Here is a 26169-nt window from a genome sequence, read left to right on the forward strand (position 1 = left end):
GCCGCTCCGCTCCGCGTAAATAGTAACCAGAGATTAGGGCGTGCGAACCCCCCTTAAGAGTCTTTCTGCGTGAATTACAGTGACCTGTCTGCACAGAGAGTCAATCCCAGCTGGGTTACAGTTAGATCAACTTAATTAAAGTAATAAAAAAAAAATTAAAAGAAAAGAAAAGAAAGAAATCTGCTTTAAGGTACTCTTTCATCAAGGACGCAGACACCGACCTGTGCGTAAAAGCGCTGCGCCTTTAACCCAAAGTGAGGAAAGGACGGAGGAATTTGCCTGCAATTATTCAAAGAATAAAAGCATCAGTTTGTATATTTACACTGACATTTCATGGAGTTTTTAAATTATTTAAACAGTGAAGTGTTTAATTAAATACTGACATCAGAGTGAAATTAAAGTCTGTTATTTGTCTGCACTTCCTGTAAAAATAGCATTAAAAATGCTATGGATACAAACTGAAGAATTTCAGTGATTAATGTGAAATCTGTCAATGTCCAGACGATGGCAGCAAACTCAGTAAAGCTTGTTCATAAATATAATCTTCTAAGATCTTAAAAAATATTAAGATAAATAATTATAATTATAGGGAAGTTCCAGCAAGATTATTTTTGCCTTCCTTTTTTGATTAATATGTTCAGGTTCCATTCACTGTTCCTTAGGATATGAGGATATAATAGGACATCATTAAAAAAAAAAAAAAGAAGACAAAAAAATAAAAAATCTTGCTGGAATTACTACAAGAAAGTCAAGGAAACTTCAAAGGAAACATCAAAACAATCAGCAGACGCTTCTGACAAAGACTGGCAGATTAAATTAAAGTGGATTTCCTAAGGAACAGTCGTATGAATAAATGAAACCATAACATATTACTGTAAAGTTCCCTATAGGTCTAAAAACTAAAGTCAGCTGGTGATGGTCACCAACAGACCATGTGACCCTGAGAGCAGGAAAGCAGATGCAGGAAATGAATGGATGGACATACTTGAGCCTAATGTCTTCAAAAACAACAAACATCAAACCTAAACCTTCTCAAACTAGGTTCTGGGCCCTTCCTTGGTCTGTAAGTCTGAAGTTGGGATCTGTTATTGTCCAAGATATTTGTTTTTTTAATTGTGTTATCAAGCATGTGTGTTCTATATTAGATAACAGTTGTACTGTTATATATTACATATACTCTATAATACTATTCTTAATACAGAAAGACAAAACTAATAAATAATGGAGAAGGAGTAGGATTTGATAAGTTTACTTCTTCCTACCCCTTTTCAGGTATGCTAATCAGATATGATGTGTGTATATATATATATATATATATATATATATATATATATGTGTGTGTGTGTGTGTGTGTGTGTGTGTGTGTATGTATGTTGATAAGTATATTTGGGTTTAATTAAACAGAGTTTATATATTTTTTTGTTTAACCAAATTTTCCTAAGCTATAATTTATTTTATTTATTAACATCAAATGGTGTACATATTTTTGGATGTGTGTGGGTATAGGAATATTTAATATGTATGTGATTGCACAATGTATTAAATGTCACATGCCTGAAAAATAAATAAATAAATAATTTCAAAACAGCAATTTTTTGTACATGATTGAATTTCATTGTATGGATCTGTAATTAGGGGTGTGCATTGCTATGAATGTGAAGATACGATTCACGATACGATATATCCTGATACTAAACAATACGATACACATCGCAATATCAATAATAACAAATTTCACCGTTACAAAATGGTATGAAATACAGTTTATTGCATTTGATTTTAACTTGCGAGAACAAGTAAATGGTAACTAATTGTAATTCAAGTACCAACATCAAAAACAAGTGGAATGTTTCAAATTACATTTTTTTTTAAATTTGAACTTTTGCTTTTACAACAGATTCTGATTCTGTTAAATTCTTCTTCAAAAAAAAAAAAATAACCACACATATCTATAAAAGTGTCCCGTATGTTTTATAAAAAATAAAGTGCAACAAACTTTAAAGCTAAAATGCATTGAGGATTGAAGTAGTTTAACAAGGTCTCACCCAGTGACCAGGAATGTACGTGCTATGCATATGTTTGCGCAATTTAATGGGTTTTCCATTTAAAAAAAAAAAAAACTTGATTTAAAAAATTGATTTTGACATTTTTTTGATCGATACGATAATCGTGCGGTGAAATATTGTGATATATCGCAGAATCTTTTCTTTCTTCAGATTCATAAAGTGCTTTTATTTTCTCGGGCAAAGCTCACGGCATGAGAGGAGTTCAACTGTGTCAAACTGATCATTTATTTTGATATGTTTCTTTAAATTCTAAAGAATTTTCCTGACAAGCAACTGCAGCTACATACAAACAAATTGTTATTGGAAAATTGTATTTACTGCAAACATTTTTGTGTTAGAAATAATCAAAAATTGACTGTAAGGCGCTCGATCACGACTCATCCTCACTTCCTGTCCAATTAAACATGGTCTTAAACCCGTTGCTTTGTATTAAAGCAGTGTATCTTATTAAAGACACACACCTTTACTCATTGTGTCTGTATCGGTCTGTGTGAGGGAAAATATATGAGAGTGCATGTACGGAGTCCCCGCTGAGTGCAAAGAGGCCCAAACCTTAAAGTCCCCAATGTGTCTGTTGTCAATGCAACATGAAAACACTCACTGACATGAACATATTTCACCTCATTTACTATGATCTTGATCAAGAAGAAACACGTGTAAGTGGAATTGGATTCAAATGCACAAACACAGTCAAGCTGTGTTTTCACTGTGGGCTCAGCCCTCAGGCCCTCCACCCCCAACCTTCACCCCTCCAGACCCTACATTCCCTGAATAGTCGACACAGGGGCCACAGGCCGTGCCACGGATTGAACACAGACCCCCTGCAGGAGGCTTCCACCCGCCTGTCCTCCTTCTGCATTGTCTGCAATACAACCTTGACTTTGGCCTTTTGCATGTACCCGCAGCATGTTTCTGAGGCTGAGTCAGATAAAAACAAGGGAATACTTGGTGTGATGTGATGCTTAATGAATAGAAGGTGGAGATTACCATGTCCATAATGTAGAATTTGAACTGGAGTTGCTGGTAATAGCTACAACTACGAAGGAAATTTCAGCCCATTATTCACACTTGAAAGCATATGTGTCAAACTCAAGGCCCAGGGGCCAAATCTGGCCCTTTGGGTAAACCAATTCGGGCCAACAAGGGAAAGCAAAAATGACAGGAAAAAAAACAAAACAAATCATTGTTTTTCCCGGTGCTTATATTGCATGATTGCAGTCATTTTTTAATGTTAAACTGTCAAAAAAAACTAAAAATTCTTACAATATCCTTTAATTTTCCTCAAATTATTACATAACATTTCCCTCAATTAAATATAAATTAGAAACAAAATCAAGAATATTTAAATGAATACCCTGCTGGGACTGATATGTCACTTATTGCTTAGATATTGTCGGTTTTTTACATATTTTCTATATTTTGTATTTTATGTATATGGCGAAGTGCAAACTAGAGCACAATAATGTTGATATTACTCATTTTCCTGCATAAAATCTGTGGCACTTGAGATCAAACTGTTCCGTATTTGGCCCCTGAACTAAAATGAGTTTGACACCCCTGCTTTAAAGGCTTGGAGGAAATTCCTATCCTCATCTACCCTATAAACACAATCACTATTAATTAGTAACACCATCACTAACCCCGGGTGATATAGTATACTCAATAAAAAATAATTATAAGCAAAATATGACAATAAACGACAAATTACAGTCATACTCTTTTATTTTCAACTGCCTAAAAAAATTGAAAAGAATAAATACCAAGGGTGGACTCTAAAAAGATTAACCAAAATAGGGGTTTTAGAGCAAAAAAAATCTTAGAAAAAACAGAAGCTGTAAACTTGGTGGCATTTGAGGCTTCCCGAATGAAGGCATCGTCTCCTTGACACATGAACAGCTGCAACAAAAAATGGGTATAAATGATCACCTGACGAAAATGTTTTCATCACCACATGGATTTCCTAGGAAATCACCACTTTGTGATATTTATTTACAACTATTAGACTAAATAAGGATAGCATAGACATTTCAGGACCACTTTTACTTACTTAATTATAGGACACTATTGCTGGGTAAAAAAAAAAAAAACCCAAATGTGTGCCTGCAGGAAAAAGGGCTTTGGAATTGGAGTCAGAACATCCACACCTTCTCTGGGATAATAATGATACAGTAGGTCCAAATGTATGAATAAGCCCATCTTTTAAAAAAAACATTGTGATAAACTGAGTAATCCAGATCTGATCCGGATGACTCTGTCAGGTAATCGAGGACCCAACCCGACATAACTGAGTCAAATTTCATAAAGATCGGTCATTTACATACCTTGAAAAATGTATTTTTCAAACTCTGCCAAATAAGATAGGATGATGACAAATAGGATTTATTTTTTTATTTTTGAAACCTATCTAGTATCACTGTATTGATTTAGATGGAATAGCTCAAGGTCATTCTTTAGTTAAACTTTTGTCAAAAATCAGTTCAGTGCTTTCAACGTAATCTTGCTAACAAACAAACTAAAACACAAAACACCAAAAATATTACGTCCTTGGCAGAGGTACAGTAGGTTAGTGAAGGTCAGGAAGGAGGTGACTCATGTACAGTACTGTCAAGTGTAGAACTTCAACTTCAACATTCACATGGAAATTTAAATCAACTTCCTTTTGATAAGATTCATAGAACTCTAAACATGCAAACAGAAACAATCAATCACAAGGTTCATTGGGATCAAGCTCTTATGCATCTTGTGCTTTACAGTGTCATGCATGCATTTCTGCTGTAAATCAGCAGCTCTTTCTGTATTAGGCCTGATGGTGGAGGGCACACATGGCACCAGAGGCCATAGTCCAAGCATGTACCCGTGCGTAACGTCGCCTTCAGCCTCCCTTTGTAAAATGCTCTTAGGGGTTCTATGCAGATCCAAAGCTTCTCATTGCCATGATGGAGGTCTGAAAAGCTGATTCAAAACAATGAAGGTGTTGTGACTGTTTTGACTAAGCCTATTACGAGTGTCTTATTTCAGAACAAAGGAGAGAGACACGTTCAGCCCCAGCAGGGCTCTAAGCTGATTCTTCAAACCCCAGTCCACACAATGCAGAGGGAGAGACATTCAGACATATCAGCTTTACCTCTGTGACCTGCACCTGTCTCATTTAAAAGTGCTTTTCAAGAAATGCAAAGACACTTTACAGGTTAAAACAACAACAGCAAATACAGTGATTAAAACAAAGAAATAGAAATTAAATTTAAAAAAAAAAAAAAGGTAGAATATGATAAAGGCATGAATGAGAGTTTAGGCGGCAGGGAAATGGCGGACGTGAGAGATGTTTTTGAGGTATCAAAGATGATACCAATATGGCAGTTTGAGAGGCGGGACACATGGTGGACTTATCGGTGGTGAGGTGAATGTCTGAGGCTGTTTGCGTGAGGGAGTTTGGACCAATGAGGAGTATGTCAAATTTGACACTGTTGTGAATGAGGAAGGTTTCTTGCACCCATGCTTTTATGTCACAGAGACAGTTTGACAGTATGGAGTGGGTTTCGGGGGTGAGTTAGAGTTGGTGGAGATGTATAATTGGACGTCACCTTGTTTTTATTATAATTTTTCTTATAGAGGATTATTGCATTTTTGAGGGCCTAAAGACATTCAAAAAGTCATGAAAATTGGTACGTACTGTATATTAGGACTGGCAAAAAAATTCCCCCAAAAGATATTTTGGGGGAATTGAACATGTGAATGGCAAAATGACTCAATAGCGCCCCCTTGAAAATTGTATTGGCTCCCAGCTTGGACTGAATTCTGACATCATCACTGTAGAGAAAGTAATGTATGTTCATATCAAAACAAAGAGAGAAAATAGAGGCAGATGATGCAGTGGAATGATACAGTAATGTGTTCACATTGGCTTGTTCTTCATTAAATTGATGGTTGCCACCTAATTTGCATTAAAAAGGGTTGAGATTGATACGGAATTGATTATCAAACCTGAACGCCCCTCCACACCTTTTCCTTTTTCTTACACCTTAGAACTAAATGTTCCTGTGGTCATATTATTCTGGCTGATCCGTATATCTATTTGTCCAGACAAACACTTGCTCGTGACTTGGTTCGGACTTCAGATTATGCAATATCCGTTCTCTCCAGATTGCAATGTGTGTGTGAACATCTGGTCACAACGTGAACACTGACATATTCATTTTACTCCAGCGCTCAACATATGAGATAGTCAGTGTGACCGCAAACATCGGTGAAGTTTATTTTCTTTCAATCTTTTAAAGGAACAAAACAAAATGTCTTGGTAGCAGTTCATAACAGGCTGCGTAACAGTGTTGTGAGATCGCCAGTAATATGAGAACAAACAAAACCACAGCTTTTTAACAAATAAAACTATTAATATCACAGTCTTTTGCCAATTTCATTAAATAATGACATAAATCACTGAAATTATACTGGATAAATGTTTTTAATCTAGATGATAATAACAATCTTCATAGATTCAATCATTCATCTTCAATCCCAGTAGCTTGGCAGATATGTCAAAAAGATATTCACTTCTGGAAGAAAGCATGAACATTTTTATTAATTACGCTGAATTCATTTTTAATGGGATCCACACTGGCAAACCAATGATTCCCACTCAAAATCTTGAAATCCAAGATGGTCGCCATCCGTAGTTCCTATTAAGATATTTTGTCATAACTTTGGTTTTCTTTGACATAGAAGAATGAACTCAAAGAATTCAATAATATATCTTAAAATATTGTAAATTGTGCTTGGAGCAAGATCCAAGTTGGCAGTCATCCGAATTGGGAATTTAAATGTTTTCATACACAACAATGGAGCATTTTGCCACAAAGATCATGTTTCTATGTCTAACAAAACCAAAGTTATTCTAAGATTGAAATTCACGATACGGATTGCGGCCATTTTGGATCTTGCTCTGAGTATAATTTCCAGTATTTTAAGATATGTTTTTGAATTCCTTGACCCTGAAAACCTCTAATTCGCCACTGAGATCATGCTTCTCTTCTATGTCAAATATAACCAAAGTTATGACAAAATATCCAAATTGGCAATCCGGATGGTGGCCATCATAGATTTCTTCATTTTGAGGGGGAACCATTGGTTTGCCAGCATGGATCCTATTAAAAATGGATTCAGCATACCAAAAAAAAAAAAAAAAAAAAACATGTACAAATTGTAATCCTTTCTTCCGGAAGTGAACATCATAGCGTAATATTGCTATCTATCTGCTGGACTACAGCTTAATCAGGTGTAGTATAGTGTCGTGGAGTCGGCGAGCAGATCTTTTTCCACCTGGCATTGAGCACAGGGAGTGATACACCCTGTACAGCCAGTCAGTCATCACAGTGCTGACATTCAAAAAGCCAATTCAGATTTAGTGATGCAGAAACTCTTCATACCTCAAAGGTTCCTTGATTGGTCCACGTCACCTCCATGAGTACAAAGGACATGATGTCAGGGTATCTCTGAGAGAGGCTGAGGAGCTCCAGAAACAATATAAAGATCAAAATCTCCTTGACAAATTGAAACATGTCAACTTATCAAGTGCCTGTGCCAAAAGCTCAGCCTCCAGTGTGAGAACGATGTGGTAGCTAAGCTAGCAGCCAACCCCATCACCCATGTCTAACGCCCATTACTAAACCATTCATCTAAACTCCCTTACATTATTGAACTGTTCTCATTGATCGTTTAAAATGAACACTGACTGAAGCTGTCATAATACTATGACAAGACAAAAAAAAAATAAGTGGAAAACTGAACCAAACCTAAAATCAGTCCATTTAGTTTGGTTTTTCCATCTACTTTTTTAGTAACGTCTCTGTATTCTGAAACGCTTTAAGGCACATGTGTCAAACTCAAATCTGGTCCTTTGGAGCATCCAATCCTGAAAGTTCAAATTACTGAGAAAAAAATTCATCATTGTGTAAATTAAACTCAACACTCCTTATATCACATGATGGTAGTCATTTACAAAATTTCTTCAATTTTCCCCAATTTATTACATAATATTTCCCTTAATTAAATAGAAATTGGTCAGAAAATGGAGGACATTTAAAGTGAAGACCCTGTTGTGACTGATATATCATTTATTGCTTGGATTTGTCAATTTCTTACATATTTTTCTTTGTTCTTTATACGTAGAAGTGCAAACTAGGACACAATAATGTTGACATTTCTCATTTTCCAGCATAAAATCTGTGGTACAGTTGAGATCAAACTGCTCCGTATTTGGCCCCTGGACTAAAATGAGTTTAAGATAACGTGAGATATTCCTGGAATTTTAGTGATGTTATAACTGCATATTCAAATAAAGGAATGATAGCTTTTCATTGATGGAACAAGCTTTTGTGATGGTATTTCCTAAATGAGCACCACACAATAATAAATTGTTAATTATATGCAACCTGATGCAAATGTTTTGTAACGACTAAAATGCAATAAAAAAAAATGTATGTACATAAAAATGTAAAGCGTTACCCTCACTTGTGTTAAGTCAGGCAGCTCAACTAAAAGCTAATGTTGGCTCTATTGCTCTCTCTAGTGCTTGTCCAGGGAATTTGAATGGATCCTCTCAGAGGGAGAGCCGATGTTTTAATAACTACAGTTCTTTTGTCCCCAAGTGTGGAAATGGATGATTTTTTAGTGTGACTAAAACAAATTCTCAATATCTGTAATATCTGTGACTTGTTAGATGTTTTTCTGCCTGGATGTAAAGTTATTTCTCAGTGAATTCCAGTGAAGTACTTTTTATTTAGTTTACCAGGTAATTTGGCCCTGTATCTAGACCAGTGGTTGTCAACCTTTGACCCCCCCAAATAGAGGTGCCAGAGACCAGGGACCCCTACTGCACCTGACGGTAGTTGAACACAGACATGAACATTGATGAACAGTCATGTGGAGACAGGGCCATCTATATGGGGGAATAAAGGTGTAGGAACCCTGGTCGATGGTCAAAAGGCGGTAAAACACTGTCAGGAACAGACAATGGAAAAATGGACCAAGGAACATTTCTTCAAATCCCAGCCCTTCTTCCTGCAGACTCTTTGCTGACACTCATCCTCCCCAAAGAACAGACATTCCACAGAGATAACAGGGATGTAACCTGACACCCTACACCAGAGACATCTTTTTCAACATGACGATTGAAAAGGAAGAAATAAAAATAAAACCTATACACCATCCAACGCTTTAAAGGCAGAACTATGATTTAAACTAATTCCAGGCTTCAACCATTTTTCTCTCCAGGAAAGAGACTCATTGTGTGCCTCCATCTGACATGTTTAAGCGCTAATGTAATCATCTTTTAAGGGAAATGTTTATAACTCTTCATATTCCATGATCATTGATCAAAGTGTTTTTGTCCTCTTTTGTTATGCTTAAAGCTAGAAATAATTCAAATCAGTCATTTAAGTGATAATCAATTGAAATTGGCACACAGCCATCCTCCATTTTAGACCTAACATGGTAACACCCTATCTAGTTTTATGACTCTTTGTTTAACAAGCACATGTGGAATAGCCCCACCATCTTGTCTTCTTTACAGGAAAGTTAAGCCTCCCGCTTCTTTCTGCCAACCAATCAGGTTTCACTCACTTCCACACTGCAGATGTGTTTTAACCAATCAGATAACCTCTTGACATGTTTATAAAAGGCCTTGCACCCTCTTATCACGCTCTCTTACCTCTCTTACCCAGTTCCAGTGCTCTTCGCTCTGTTCCAGTTCCAGCTCTAGCTCTAGCTCGTACCTCTGTCTATTCTCTTTGCATCTGACTTCAGCAGTCAGAAGTTTTTCAGTTTAATGATGCAGAATTTTTGAGAAATTGATTGAACTTCTCTCCAGTCAGGAAGTGGCGACCAGCCACAATGACTAACTTTAAGTTTTATCTCCATTTTTGAAATTAACCAAGCAGTTTTTCATTTTTGGAGCCAGTCAATTTTTATAGCTTCCCATGAGTAACCTTTAACGAACTCTAGCATCTTTGATTTGAGAACATGTCGGTTAAACTACCAGGAGTGGTGCCTTGTAGGAGATCCAGAACCCATCCAGGCCGACAATATCCCACGGGCCCGTACAGTGAATGAGCAGAAAACGTCCTCGGAAAAACGCAGGAAAAGCTTTTTCCCCACACACTGCTGGTTACGCAGAAGTAACTGTCATCATCACGCCTATTCCATGGAGGGTAAAACTGCACGCACACGCAATTCTGGCAGAAAGGTGGTTTATAACTTAACAAATTCTCTAATTCAGAAATTCTGGATTCATAGTCCATAATTTTCATTTTGGTAAAGTTTTATTAATTTCATTACTTTAACTTTCCGTTTTCCTTCTTCCTCCTCCTCAGAGCGTTAGAAAATTCCTATAAATCCCAATTTCACACCAACATCTACAACACTCACAATGTGTATATACCATACAGGTGTTAAAATGCACATTTTGTGTGATATTAATGAGTCAAAATAACTGTGAATAATTGTGAAACTGCCTAATTTATCATCATGTTAATAAACCTGTAAAATAAACATGAACATATTGTAAACGCTGTGTTTTTATTGACATTTAAACTTTTATTAAACCTCTATTCTAACGTCAAGAACCCACTACAAAAACAGGGAACTGTAACAATTAATTAAAATGAAGTGATCTAGGACACTTAAAACTCAATTCTAGATGGCACCTCTGGCAACGAACATATTAAAAATTGATAATTAATATTTTTGAATATTAATCACCCTTTGTTCCCCTACAAAGGGGAGAGATTTTTGGGGGTCCATCCAAAAAGTCTGCAAAATGATGGTCCATTGTTCTATAAATCTGTGATAACCACATTTATTTATTTATTTTAAATGGTGGCAAAGGTGGTGAAAGGGGAAATGGGTTAAAAGTTGCATATTAGAGTGGCCAAAAACGGACAGAAAAAGTGGTAAAAAGGGTTCAAAGTGTCAATATTGGCCACGACAAATCATGATTGTGGTTAAATTGGCAAAAATAAGCATTAAATATGGTGAAAAGAGGTTAAAAGTGACAATAATGGGTCAACTTGTGTGACATAAGGGGGGAAAAGTGGTGGAAAGGGTTTATAAAAGTGCTGAAAAAAGTCTTGAAAGTTGAAAAAATGTGCAGAAAAGGCATTGAAATTTGGTGGAGAAGTGGCAGAAATGGGAATAATGTAGCAAAAATGCGTTAAAAAGAGCATAAATATGGCCAGAAAAAGTGATGAAAATAGGTTAGAATATGGCAAGCATGGTGTAGTTGTACAAAAAGAGTAAAAATAACTAAAAATGGGCTCAATTTGTTCAGGAACAAAATCTTAGTTTCTTGAAGGTATCTGGCGACCCCCTCCCTGACTCCAAGGATGAGAACCCCCGATCTTGAAATTCAGCAGGGTATTTAAATAAACAGCATGCTTTACTACTTGAGATCTAAGCGATACCTGAACACTGAAGCAGCACATTCACCTCACAATAATGTCTCTTTTTCTTAAACACAGGATTATGCAAAGGTCCTGGAGCCTTTCCTAACATCTACCTTCTCCCGTACCATTGCCCATCCCTATTACAATAGTACATCTAGAGCTGGGTGATATGAACCAAAATTCATGTCAATATTTTTTCTATAAATGCCAATAGACAATATAAATCCTGGTATTTTTAACTCAAAGTCTGACCAGAAAGACAATTCTGGGTTAAATCTGCTGATGCAAAATGCCACACAGGCTCATTTATTAAACAGCTGCACAAAATGTGCCACTTTTTCTCCTATTAGGGACAGCACGTGTGAGTGAGTTCTGTAGTGTGGCTTGTTTAAGGGAAGGTCTGGATTAGAATGCACTCAGAAATCATCTGTGTTTTTCATGCTGTTCTGAGAATTAGCGAAAGCAGCGACTCCTAAAAACAAGTATTTTAATACAAAATACGCTATAAAATAAAAACATATTGTTATAATCAATATTCTAATTTTTTTTAACCAGTGGTTTTCAAACTTGGCTCAAGTACCCCTTTTTTCTTAATTCTGAATCCAAGTATCCCCTTTGTCCAACTACAACATTTTGCTTAGAAAACTATTTAAAAACAAATATAGAGCATAATGATGGAATGAAGAAGTGATAACACATATTAAAGAATCTCATTCTGTAAATAAGTGGAAAGAAACAGGATTTAATTCAGTGATTCCCAACTATTTTTGGAGCTTCATGCATTTAGTTTTCGATCATGTTTAAGCTCCGATACATACATATATACAGTGTATATATATATATATATATATATATATATTTTTTTTTACTGCATTTGAGTTGAACTAATCTCACAAAGTGAAAGTATAGAATTCCAGTTGTTTAACATTGTGTGTTTTGATTTTTTTTTTTTTTTAAATAAATAATAAATTTCTGGCGACCCCACATAGGGTCCAAACCCCAAGGTTGAAAAACACTAATTTAGTGGCTCGTGAAAAGATTTATTCTCTATAGTTTTTATCATTGCCGATCATCTCACACCTGGGGTAGAACCAAGACTGACACTTTTTGTTAATTTTCCACACTCCCTTTCTCTCTAGCACCCCTAGGGGGACACATACCCCCATTTGAGAAACACTGTTCTATACTGCCAAAATATCTTGAATTTCAATATATTGTCCAGGCCTAAGTACATCTTAAATAAGCTGCAGCTGATTCTTGAAACGCATAAAAAAAGGTATAAAGTGATAAAAGTGTTACGCAGGAGGACATTTATTGAACTGTTCAAACTAATAGTTAAAAGTCTGTAATCAGGCAGCCATGGGGTCAGTTTGAAACAGAAAAGCAGACCAAATATTTCACCATGCTTTATCGAAGAAACACAGGTCTGCAGAACACAAAACCCCACAATTTGAACAGCCTAAGTAAGAGTTGTACACTGTACGTACTGTATATAAAAATAATCACTCTGTATGCATAGGTTATAGGTCAAACTGTATCCTGCTTTTTCTAAAACAACCTGACAAACACATGGTTAGTCACCTTCGCGTCACGTTTAAGGTTCCCATCTAAACCAGTCACATACCAGTACCTGCTCTTTCATCAAACCATCTCTGTCGCTTTAACATGTGGAACAAGCATTTAACTTAGTTGGGAACATAATATAAGCACTCTTGGTGATTATAACGGTCTTCTCTTCACATTGCACTTAATGTTAGCGTCACCAGCAGATTTTAACACAAACACAACAGGCCTAAACTGGTTAGAAATACACACAAATGATTAAAAAAAAAAGTCAGAAAACAAACATAGTAAGAGCTTTAGGTGTACATTTGGGGCGTAAACCGTAACCATTGGGTCAAAAAAATAAAATGAAAACAGACCCTTGACTGTAGGGGCGAGGCTTGTGTTCGTCTACTGCGTGGCTTTGGTGATGAGTCACAGAAATGAGAATAAACATGAGGGTTTTTTGATGGAAGCAGCATTAATAAAGTCACCCTCTAACACAATTACTGTGCTTCTCTATTAGGTTACCTGTGGTCACCTTTAATTAGGCTATCAGTCAGAAAACACTAACAGAGGCCCATCGAAATGCACCGACATGTGATTCTTGTAGTGTATCATCACCATAGGCTGTTTATAGAACTCAGAGGAACCACAGTAACAACAGTAAGGACTGAGGAAGTTACTGAAGAATTAAATTATCATTCCTATGAATAATCCAAAAGCGCTCGTAGTTCGTTCTGCACTCAGTAGTTTTGCTAGCTAGATTAGTTTTTGGTTCTTTATAATTACGGTCATACAACATTTTAAATGATATTCAACAGGAGGCGTAGGGTTTAGCGTTTCTCATTAAAAAAAAAAAAAAAAAAAAAACACTAAACAAACCTACTGACGGTAATGCAGCTGGTTTCATTTTGGCTCTGTAACGAACCACACCTTCAAAACAAAATAAAAACAAATAAAGGGAACTGTGAGGAATGGTTGGAACGACACAGTTCTTTCTCCTTTAGCCCAATGTACGAGTTAATGACTTCCAATGAAGCACGCCAACCCAGACCTGTATTAAAGCAGGTGAGCAGCCTGTAAAATGTCTAAATATAACTTTGTAGGATCATTTCTGCCTTAATAAAACCCTCAGCAGGAAAAACACTGAGCATGTATGAAAGCAGGCAAATATCTGTCTAGGAATCAGTCGTAGTGTGCACGTCCAGTTTTCTTCGTCACTTCCTTTATTTTGTCCAACGCGTCAACCAACTGTCCGTTTAAGGCTATTGCAAAAGTCCCTTCAAGTCCAACCCATGAATAAGAAAGAAAAAGAAGCAGAAGACAGTGGTGTTCCTCTCTGCCATCCCACAGGATCCGTGGCACCGCGTGCTGAGAGGAGAAAATTAAACTGGGAGGGAGACCAGGCCAAACATTCACACACAGTTGAAGACGCCATGCATCAGGAGTTGCTTAGATGTGGTCGGGTACATTAAAGTGGCAGGAGGGCCAGAGGAGGACAAAAGCTACAGTCGGAACAAAAAAGAATTCTAGTAACAACGTTGGCAACACGCCAAGGCTGAATAAGCTGGAAAGGGCAGGCAGCTAGATGTGGCCTCAGGAGGAATGGCTACACAAGCCCATGGTAAGTGACTAATTAAGTAAGGGAGAGAGTACACTGGCTCTAGTATGTGAGGCGCGAGGCCTTCATGTTGTAGCACGGTCGGTCCGTCAGACTCCCAGGACCAGAGAACAGGGACAGACCTTCAGCTTTCTCCAGAACAACCTCCAGCTCTTGGAAGTCCTGCAGTCGGGCCACGTCCTTATCCTGGAGAGGAAAAAACAAAGCAGTGACTGAATGTTTACTGTTAGCGAGTAACCAAAGAGGATAAAAAATATTAAAAATAATCTATGACAGTTCCAACTCTGCAGTTTGGCAGTAGTTATTGAAGCAGAGAAGAGCTCTCCTAAGGGTCCTTTACTCCCCTTAAAATTGTGAAACTAATGTTCTGATGGCTGAAGTTAGCAAGTAATCACAGACTTTTGAAGACGAACAAACCCTGAGGATAGAAATCCTTTCGGGTGTGAGTTGTTCAATCAAATGCTAAATGTTTCACTCCAATAGAAACCAATGGGATGTGTGACATCTTCAATCACATGATTTCAAAGATGGCAGAACACAGGCTCTAAAACAGTAGTCGCATTTTTATAAAGGTTCATTAAACAAATATGGTGCCAAATAATGCATTTTGTTAGGCATAGATCTTCTAATACCGACATTTCAAATATTTCAGGCCACATTTCTAAAAACAATGAAGAATATTTGATCAGGACTAGAAATAAAATGCATCTAAACTTAATAATAATGGCTTGGATTAATATAGCGCTTTTTTCGAGGAGACTTAAAGTGTGTTACAGAAATCCTTATTCATTCAAACCAGTCACTCACATCAGTCATAGCAGTGGTGGTAAGCTACATACTGACAGAAGCGTGAACTGCCATTTCGCGCCCACGGCCCCTCTCAGCACTACCAACATTCATGCACAATTCATACAGGCAATGTGGGTAAAATGCCTTGCCCAAGGACACAACAATTCGAACCCCCAACCCTTCTGTTATTGGATGATCCACGGTCACCACATTTGCAGTGTTTACACAGCTTTTGTATGATAAGACAAAGCATTCCACCTCTGCTAGCTGTACGTTACTTATCCACTCACACCATGGACACTTAATGGGAATGACGGGTGGATTGACACAAGATCCAAAAGCAAAGCGTTTACCGTACCTTTCTCAGCATGGTGTTTGGCAGCTTGCGGATCTTTTCCACCTGGTCTGCACTGATGTCCAACTCCCGACAGCAGACCCTCAGCAGGGACCGATAGGTGAGCTCCTGGCGGTCCAGCTCCACCTCGATGAAATCGTTCTCTCGTGCATTGGGGTTCTGGATACGCACCTTCAACACCAACTCTACACAAGAGAAACAGAGCAACACTGTTCTATCCACTATTGAAACATGAACAATAACAGGTGTCACACATACAGACATTTTCAAAAGATATTCTATTGAATGCAAGTGAAAAAGTTGCTCCAGTGACAGCATTAGGACATCACTATGTGGTTTCTTGTCTGACAGGCTGGATGCCTTCAGAGATAAGAAACATTGTCATCATACTTGTGTTCCCTTTGGCCCATTTGTTCTAACAGCACATATGATAACATCCATTTACAACAGCTGGTGTCACCAGACTTTAGATACATGCAGAACTTGCTTAACAATCTCAAGGCAATAAATAATACGTTCATGTCCTAACAGCACAAAACCCAGTGTTTTTCACCTACAATCTAGTCACATACCCATTACTCACAGATCAGCAGAACTAAAAGACGAATAGTTCAGAGAGTTGATCATAACCTATTTTTCTTGCTCACTTTTATTAATCAGGACCAACAAGCCACAGTCAGACTTGTCTACAGGAGCTGTTCTTCGCTGTTAATTAAAATGTGAACTCTTTTTTTGCCAGAGACAATTACAGTAAAGAAGGAATGAAAAAGATAATTTACAAATCTTATACATTATAATACATGTGTGATATTATAATAATTATAAGAAGAAGACAGTCATCAACATCCCCTGCCAGATTGGTTGCAATTATAACTCACAACCTTTTCCTAAATATCCTAAATCTAAGAACGTAGATGTATACATAAGAAAATATTGTCACATTAGAATATGAAATTACTAACTTGCTTAAACGGTTTGTAAGAAAAGCTGTCCCCTTTGAAGACACAGAGTAAAGAAAAACAGAACAAGGGCAATAAGTTCAAAAAAAAACTTTTGCGCACTTCTCATTTTCGAACTCCTTCAAGTTCAAGGTATTGAAACCACACACCAAATTTGGTTTGTGTATCTTAAACGGTTTCTGAGAGAAGCTGTCCCCTTTAACTCAGAGGGACGGACAGACAGGGAGAGTTTATATTGGGGATTTTAGATGCAGTCTGATAAAATCAGATATTCATTTTCTGGCTGATATTGGACCAATATCCGATATCAATATCGTATCGGGACACCTAATGGTATTGTGCTATTAGTGTGTAAGGGGAGGAGACAATAACAAATTAATAATAGACAAATAAGCATACCTGTTAAGTATCCCGTTTTGGCCGGGAAACTTCCCGTATTTTTCCCCTCTTTCCCGCCATCTTCCCGTATTAGTATTTTCCCATAAATATCCAGTATTTTAATGTAATAATTAAAAGATGCCTTACTACACTGAACGCTGTCACTAGCCTCGCGAGAACTTCCACCTGAAATGGCCTGAGTGGCAGTTCTCGCGAGATTAGTGCTGACAGCGGCAACAAACCCGGAAACAACTCAGAACAGAGATGATGAATGAAGACGTTCTGGTGAAAAAAAACTAAGAACTGGTGTAAATATGTTGTAAAATGTGACAGAGTTTATCTTCATAAAGAGCAGCAGGATGGGACACAGTTACACGTTCTGTTAGATTAATAACTGAGATTTTAACGTCTACCACGGGGGAAGAAACCACGTAAGTCACCATGAAAAATCAGCCAATCACAAGCTCCACAAATATACACTGCTTTAAAAAAGTGTTAAATGATGTAAAGTCTGTAATAAATGTGTCTAATAAGTCATTAGTGAATACCAGAGAACCACATGAGTGAGCATGAGAAATTATAAGAAAATATGTAATAAAATAAAATGTTAATGTCTAATTTAAAAACAAACAACGTGAAATAAACAGTAAATATGTAACGTGTTGACTTGTATATAAACTGTAAGTATATTAAATAAACACTTGTGCTTCATATACACATTTATGTTTTTATTTAGGCTCGTCGTGGGCGCCAGAAAATTTCCCTTATTTTCAAATCCAAAACTTGACAGGTATGCAAATACGTGGGGGAAAGGAATATATACAAAGATATTATAATAAAATTGAGAGAAAAGAGGGGAAAAAAAGCCTGAAGAAAGGGGGAAAAATAATAGTTTCAAACTGGAGCCCTATGCCCAGGTGAACTGAGGGGAACAGGTCAGAACCCGGTGGACACTGGGGGGTCTGAGGGGGACTCCGGTTTTCTCCATACCTCCTTTTCCTTTTTATTTTTGATCATTTATTTATCCTCTTCCCTCCCTGTCCAGGTATCCCTCTCTGCTCTGGGCTGCCTCCAGACCTAACAGGAGGAGGCGGCTAACCCAGAACCTTACTATTGTCAGTTATTATGTGAAAGGAAAATCGTACAATTATTTGCTCTGTGTTGCTACAATCTTTTAAATTTGGCTTGGGGCAGGTAGGATTTTATTTATTTTATTGTGTCAAAGGTGAAATGCTCCCAGACCAGGGATGGCCAATCTAGACTAAAAAATGTATACCGATAATTTCTGGTATTTATCATGGCAACCATAAAAATTATAAATAAAAACAATAAATAGATAAAACAATTCCCAACTTAAAGAATAAACAGGTTCCTTACAAACACAAATTAATTTGAATACATCATCACTAGAATGTGCTTCAGTAATAGCATTTACACATTAAAAACTACTACAATAGCTGCTTCTTCATGGGCTGATATTTTATAGAATATATTCGAGCATGTGAGTCACTCTATTAGTGCAATTACTTTCAATCAAATCATTTTCTAAAAAAAAAAAAAGCACATGAAAAGCATTAATAACTCCCATAGTGTTTTTACCGTTTAATATGAACCATTGATGCTGAATCTTGTTTTATTTTTTATCTCTGATAATGAGTTACATAAAGTTATGGTTGATCAATAAATCAATGGTTTCCTATAATTAAACCAGATCAAACTTGATGATTTAATTATTCATTACTGAGAACAGAACCAAGAGCTGCGCTGCCGATAACGGGGCTCCAGAGAATAATAATAGGTTGTTGATAAAATACTTTGGGGCAATTTTGGGCTATGGAACAAGGTTTTTAGGGACATTCTTGGCTAAAATGAGGCCAAATGGCATGTGACCCTTGCTAATTTTTGACATGGGAATTTATCATGGAATGACATATTGTTACCGATGGGAATGTTTTTGACAATATTATCTCCCGCTAATCACGTCTGTAACATGCATACAGCACTGAGCAAAGATATATATATATACATAAGGTGAGATGAGCGACTCCTCATGAAAAACAATGCTCTGCTCTGTCCACAGCTTGAAAAAAATGGTAATGACGTAACCAACATTTGTTGGTGACTAATTCTGTTATCGATTTTTGTCAACATCGACTACTCATTGCACCTTTACCCATAACCAGCTCCAGATAGTTAATCCTAACCCCTGACCATGTCTTTCATTCAACACTTATCCCGGAACTCACCCTGCACATTGACAGGAAAGGTGCTGGTGAAGAAGAAAGGCTGGAATGCTGGCATGGCCCCACCACCCTGACTGTAGCTCAGCTGCTGTGGGATGGACTGCTGCCTGCCGACACTCGGGTTCTGACCCACCTGGGCTTGAACTCCGTTGGCGGCCAAGCCGGGACTCGATGCAGTCAATGGTGGAGAACACACGGTGCCGTTACGAGTCACTGCGTGTGGATATTCAGGATGGTTGACCAGGTGAGGCTCCACTGAAAGGTCCATGTGCACTGAGCAGTTAGCGGCCGTGTGATTGTGGGACGTAGTTGCACAGGGTGATACGCCATTTTGTTCTATCAGGGGAATGAACTCCCCTGTCTTTGCTTGGTTATGACTGACAGAAACATTTGGGGGAGGGGCAGGCGTGTCAGAGACCAGAACGTGGGCATTCTGAGGCTCGTGTGTTGGGGAGAGGGAAGCCGAGTCGCTCTGCGTGTCCTCTGCGTGTTCTGATGAGCCGTTGTGTGCAGAATGCTCAGCGAACAGGACTTCAGACTTGTTGTCCATCTTCGAATACATGAACGGTGGGTTGGACAAATAATGAGGAATAATCGGCAAATCAGGCTCTTTGACTTCAGGCACTTCCTCCACTTCCACTGTTAAAAAAATGCAGAAAAGTAAAGTTGACCTGAATAGTATCACCAAAACAACCTGAAATGTGTAACATAAACTCCAGGAATCTAAAGGATGTTAGGTGTGTGTGTGTGTGTGTGTGTTATTACCTCCTAGCAGTCGTTTGATCTCTGCTTTAGATGTGAGCTGCGAGGCCAACTCGTCCTTGGCCGTGAGGACGTCTTTATCTGCTCCACAGCTCAGTAAATAGGACACTATGAGCTTATGGTTCCTCTTACAGGCCCAGTGTAGACATGTCCTGTATAATAGATCATTCAAAAGAAGGAAACATCACTTTAATCCATTAAAACCTTCAAGTGGAACACAATGAACATGTTGAATGGATCACATGAGTTTAAATACCAGATTAAAAATGTTTTATGTCAGCTATGCTAGCACATGCAAGTAAAAAAGCTTGTTTTGTAAAGCAACTCAGAAGTTAGGTCAAAATTTAGAAAGACACGTCATAGATTAGTGAAGACCTAAGTAAACCTATTGAGGAAGAATGTATAGAAAACAAGCAGTCATGGACCAAAGTATTTGCACGCCTAGAATTTTTCCACAAAATACAGCATCTCTCCAAGAAAATGTTGCAATTACAAATGTTTTTGGTATATATATATATTTCCTTTATGTGCATTTAAAAACAAAAAACCACACAAAAAATCTGAAAAAAGAACAAAATTTACATTATTTTACACAAAATTTAAAAAAAAAAAAAAACTCATACATCTTCAGATGACATGAATAATTAAAAAGCAGTCAGAATAATCAACATCAGTACAACTTATATACACCTTTTAATTGTAGCTTACACATGGTTTTAAATTATTTTATTTTATTTTATTTTTGACATACATTTTTGTTTAATTATGGTTTCTTTTTTATTATTATTTATTTTGTTTCCTCACAGGAGTTAAAAACTAATGTTTTTTTTAAAACAATTGATAAATATTTATATTAAAAAAAACAGAATTTTAAAAAAATGAAAGTGAAAAACACATAATTTGGAAAAAAAATCATATTAATTTTACAGAGCCCTACTTAAAAAGCAAGATTGTGGAAAAATATGAACAACCTCAAGGTTACAAGATAGGGGTGTGCGAAATGTTATCCGTTCACTGGCGCCAAATATCTTTTTTTTTATTGTAACATACAAGACATGACAAAAACAATATATATACCTGATAATGCAGTACATACAGAGTACATTGAGACACGGTTTGGTGAGGAGTGGATATTTACACATTTACATTGTGCAGTATACAGTACACTGTTTTTCTTGACTGTCATTCATGTGAAATTGATTGACAATGTTTTTTAATTCCTGTGAAATGGATTCTGTGCAGTCAATAAATTCTGAATTTCTTCAGTGACAGATATCGTAATGTATCATGGAGGAATTTCTCTGCAATATATCGATTATCGTCGCATTGCCGGATCATGATAATATCGTTATTGTGGGCAAAAATATTGCAATATATCGCGAGGTACCTGGTGATACCTAGCCCTATTACAAGACCTTCTCCTTCTCCAGAGACGTTCACGTTCCTTTGTCCACTGTGCTGCATAATATCATCAATAAGTTTATAACCCATAGAACTGAGGCTAATCTCCCTGGATGAGGATAGAAGAGAAAAATTGACAAAAAAAAGCCCAATGCAGGACGGTTAGTGTGATGGATAAACCTCCTCAGTCAACTTCAGGCTGTCTTGCAGACTCAGGGTGATAAAGTATCAGCTCCTGGTCTCCTGCCATAGTGTTGCTTCTCATTCAGATGACGACGTATGGTCCGAGCTGACACTTTTGCAATACATAAAGGAAATAAACACATGTATACCAAAAACATTTGTACTTGCAACAATTTCTGAGAGAAATTGTGTATTTTGTGGAAAAATGTCAGGGTTGGAAATACTTTAATCCATGACTTTCTATAAAACACGGCATGTTTCAGTGAAAGGATGTAGTCCATCTCCTGCCTAGAGTAATTTGAGAGAAGCTCCACCATCCTACAATATTGAACAGGATGTGGTGAAATAAGAGACGTGGTGAAAAGCCTCTTTAGTTAGATAGGGACCCTTTACTGTCTTTAAATACTGTAGCAGTATGTATGATTGATATCTAAACTAAAGAGTGAAATGTTACGTTGTTTGTCATGTGTAATGTTGGATTATCTAACAATTGAAGCATGAGCTTATTTGTGCGTTAAATCAGCAGAAAGTTCAAATAGCAGCACATGAACAGTGATGTAGCTGTTAGCAATTCTGCCTCACAGCAAGAAGGCCAGAGTTAGGTTCTTGTAGGGCAGCCGTGGCTGCAATAGTAGACGTAGCCTACCACCACTAAGTGTGGAGTAAAAGAATAATACACATTAAAGCTGCTATCCAGAGTTTCTGAGAAATGTCTCTATGTCCCACCATAAACAGCCTCACTTCCTCTACCAGAAGCCACCCCTCTACTATTCTGCATGCGCATCGCGGGACATAAGGTCACATTGATATAAGTCTATGGGTCAGGCAAGAGCCAAAATCATATTTACCTGTTTGCTGTTGTGACGCGCGACCTTGTTTCCGTTTACAGTTCCACATTCACTTTGATTGACAGACTCAAAAACATGAAGTCGAAGCCTATCGGCTGGGCGATCATGGCGCTCATTTCCATTTGTATAGACCCATGCCACATGACCTCACAGGTCACGTGAAATAAGGCCCTCCGCCATGTTGGAAGAACAAACCACCGCAGGAAACGGTTTCGCAAAGCAGAGAGCCCACAGTGATGGTAAACTGTGTTTGGATGTTCTAACAGCTGGGACTGGAGTACACAAGTCTTTCTTCAGAAATTAAATTAAACTAAACTAAACTAAATTAACTAAATTGTTTTAATTGCATTGATCCAAGTGTGCAGATCTATTATTCACACAAATTTATGTCATCAATAAAATAGCTCAGAAAGAAAAACCAGCCTTGCACACTCATATTACAGATTAATTACAAAAAAATTAGCCTTCTGACCCTGGATTTAACCACATGGAGTCCATTATGAATAAAAGCAGCTACTTCACAAATCCAGCCACAAATAAACTGGTTGTAAACTTCCAGTCGCTTAAAACTTTTCATGTGGTCCATTGTGTATGAGGTAGATGTAAAGACGGGGTAGTTTCCGATGTCAGGATAAGTCACTCCTGGGAAATAAGAGACATCTTCACTCCATTTAATTGTCTACAGAAACGTTGTAGGGGTCATTCCCACCGATCAGACTCAGTACCGACTTCTCTCAGCTTCTGGTAGAGTGTCAACATAATCCGTGGCCTCCGACATATTGAGGCCCAATAAAGACAACCTTCGACAATCGTTTAGCACAGTGGTTCCCAAACTTTTTGTGTCCAAGGCACATCAAAGGACAAGTAAAAATCTGAAGGCACACCTATTGTGTAAAATAACACTTGTTATCACTCATATCATGTACAATATCTGTAAATGTGCATAATTATTTACTAATGCGAAATAAAATGTGACAAAGACAACTATTTTACTCATGAAATATTTATTTTTTAAAAATAGGTATAGGGTTGCCCTCTGTATGATGAAATGTGTGCATACAAAGTAGTAAATTAAAAAAATAACTATTATTGTCTAGTTGTTTATTGCAATATATGTATGGTTGTCACAAAATCCCACGGCACCCCCGGACTTGCCTCACGGCACACCATTTGGGAACCACTGGTTTAGCACATGGGCTGCTTTCAAAGGGTCAAAAAACGACACTATTATTCAAGTAAACACACCCACACAGGTGCATCCATATAGGGCAGTCATCTTCCAAGATGGCGCTGGGTCAATATGCTGTGACGTCAGTCGCAAGGGTCAATAGGGTCCAAAGGACGAAGGCAGGACTTATATACACTAATGTATATGAATGACCAACGGCAGTAGACCATAATAAAAGACGAGTTAGGTATTTTTTTTTTTTAACATTTCAAACATAGATTTCTCAGAAACTCCAGATATCAGCTTCAATGCTTTGAGTGTCTATGAAAAAGCAAAGCACTACATAAAATGCATTGCATGATTATTAATAAAATTGTGATAATCGTTGAATAATTGAATCGTAGCACCCTGAGTCGTAAATCGAACCGAATCGTGAGGTAGGAAGATGGCACACCCCTAGTGGCTATAACTCACAGGTGTGTAATTGTGATGTTCAACTCAATGACAAGTAGAACACCATTACTAACCTCAAGTCTTTGTATACAACTAGCTATCCACTTTTGAAGCTATAAAGTCATTGGATGTAGAAAAACTTACCGTCGCTTCTATACAGACGCACTGTTTAGTTAACAAATGTTTCACTCAACAGTTAGATCACTCAAAAAAGTATATATTTATAAAAAAATAAATTAAAAAAATACAAGACAAGCCATCTAAACGTCATTCGTGTCCTCTTAGGAAAACATGTAGCCAAATTGTCTTTGAGCAAAGAAGGAATCAGTCTGATGAACTCTGTGCTAATAGGATAACGTTGGCCATTTTAATCCCAGCAGCTCAGCCTTTAAATTAAAGGAGGTTCATTCAGATACAGTAACAGTACCAGTAACTCACCATCCGTTGATCTCATTCTGTGAGTTCACGTTGACTCCACTCTCCACTAAGGTCCGTACCTCCTCTATGTCCCCTATAGCAGACGCCTCTCTCAGCCGCTCCTGTAATTCCTTATCCAACGAAGTCGTGGACATTTTGGGAACCGTCAACTATCGCAATGAGCTCATAAGACACTAAAAACTCTCACATATGAACTTGTCAACCCTGTACTCTGTACTAACACGGACTTACACGCCACCATTAACTACGCTTACCGACTGACGAGGGGCTAGCTCTGTTTGGCGCTAGCTTGTGCCTGTAAATAACCACAAAAAGATTAAATTAAAGCGTCTCGCTGATAAAGGCTGACCTCTCCGTTAACTTTGAATGTTCATTTCATCCAATAAGTCACCGGTCAGCTCTGTGTACACTTATTCAAGCAGACATACGTGTTGGAGCCCCTGCAGTAGAGCAGTGGAGTTCTAACATCCTCTGCCTCGTCTTCTTCTTCTTTGGATCTAAAGCAGGTGGAATCAGGCTAGGTGGAGATACAGCGACACCTACGGTGGAGAATTATATCGACAGGACGAAATACATCACAGGCAGTGCTTCAGCTGCTCTCATATGATGCAGGCAAATTTGTATTTATTCACTATATATATATATATATATATATATATATATATATATATATATATATATATATATATATATATATATATATATATATATATAAGATGACTTCAATCAAAAAGTGTTCAAATGTATTGGGTGCCGATTGTAAAGTTGTATATGCTAAATAAACAGCAAACCACATAAAAAAATTGTATTTGATTTTTTTTATGTTTGCAACACTTTTTTTCTTGTAAAAAACATAATGTCAATGGTAAACATAAATGTTAAATGTAAATGTTAAATGTTAGATGTTAAATGTTAAATGTCAAATGCTAAATCTTAGCCTACATTTGAAATGTTCAATCTAAATGTTAAATGTTAAATCTAAATCTAAATGTGAATCTAAATGTCAAATGTTAAATCTAAACATCACGGGTGAAACTAAATATTTAGCTCATTTGCAAATTCACTGCAAGTACCAAAATAAAAGCTCATTGATGTGAACAAGTGCCATTCCATCTGTGACATTTAGATTTAACTTTGAACATTTAGATATCACGTCTAGATTTAAAATGTATATTTAACATTGATATTATATTTTTACACAAAAAATAATCAAAAGTATTACCATAAATCTGGTTAAAAGTACACTAAATGTAGTTTGTTGCTAAATGTTGCAAAACAGTTACTGTTTATTTTAGCATGCACAACTTTACAATTGCCGCCCCATATAAATGCAATGATTTTTGAATATTTTGCTAGTGTAATAATACCGTTGATAGGGAAGACATTGTGTGAATGATTCATTACAAGACCAAATCAAATATCCTTTCCTGAAAATTTATTTAGTTGAGGGAACACACGGGCGTATCTTTAAGGGAGAAAAACAAAGTATTTTGACACTGGTAATATTTTTCTGGCAAAAACACAAT

The 26169-nt window shown here is 37.2% G+C and overlaps 1 protein-coding gene across 1 annotated transcript; it reads right to left on the reverse strand.

Moving 5' to 3' along the window:
- Positions 1 to 12893: 12893 nt before the first annotated feature.
- Positions 12894 to 25125, reverse strand: ankrd40 (ankyrin repeat domain 40). Its single transcript, XM_028455654.1, has 5 exons — positions 24644 to 25125; positions 20156 to 20304; positions 19394 to 20029; positions 15814 to 15995; positions 12894 to 14852 (listed from the first exon to the last, which is right to left on the reverse strand). Exons 1-5 carry the CDS (start codon positions 24775 to 24777, stop codon positions 14709 to 14711), a joined length of 1245 nt encoding a protein of 414 aa, XP_028311455.1. The 5' UTR covers positions 24778 to 25125; the 3' UTR covers positions 12894 to 14708.
- Between the last annotated feature and the right edge of the window lie 1044 nt (positions 25126 to 26169).

This window comes from Gouania willdenowi, chromosome 8, assembly GCF_900634775.1.
Source record: "Gouania willdenowi chromosome 8, fGouWil2.1, whole genome shotgun sequence".
Taxonomy (NCBI): domain Eukaryota; kingdom Metazoa; phylum Chordata; class Actinopteri; order Blenniiformes; family Gobiesocidae; genus Gouania; species Gouania willdenowi.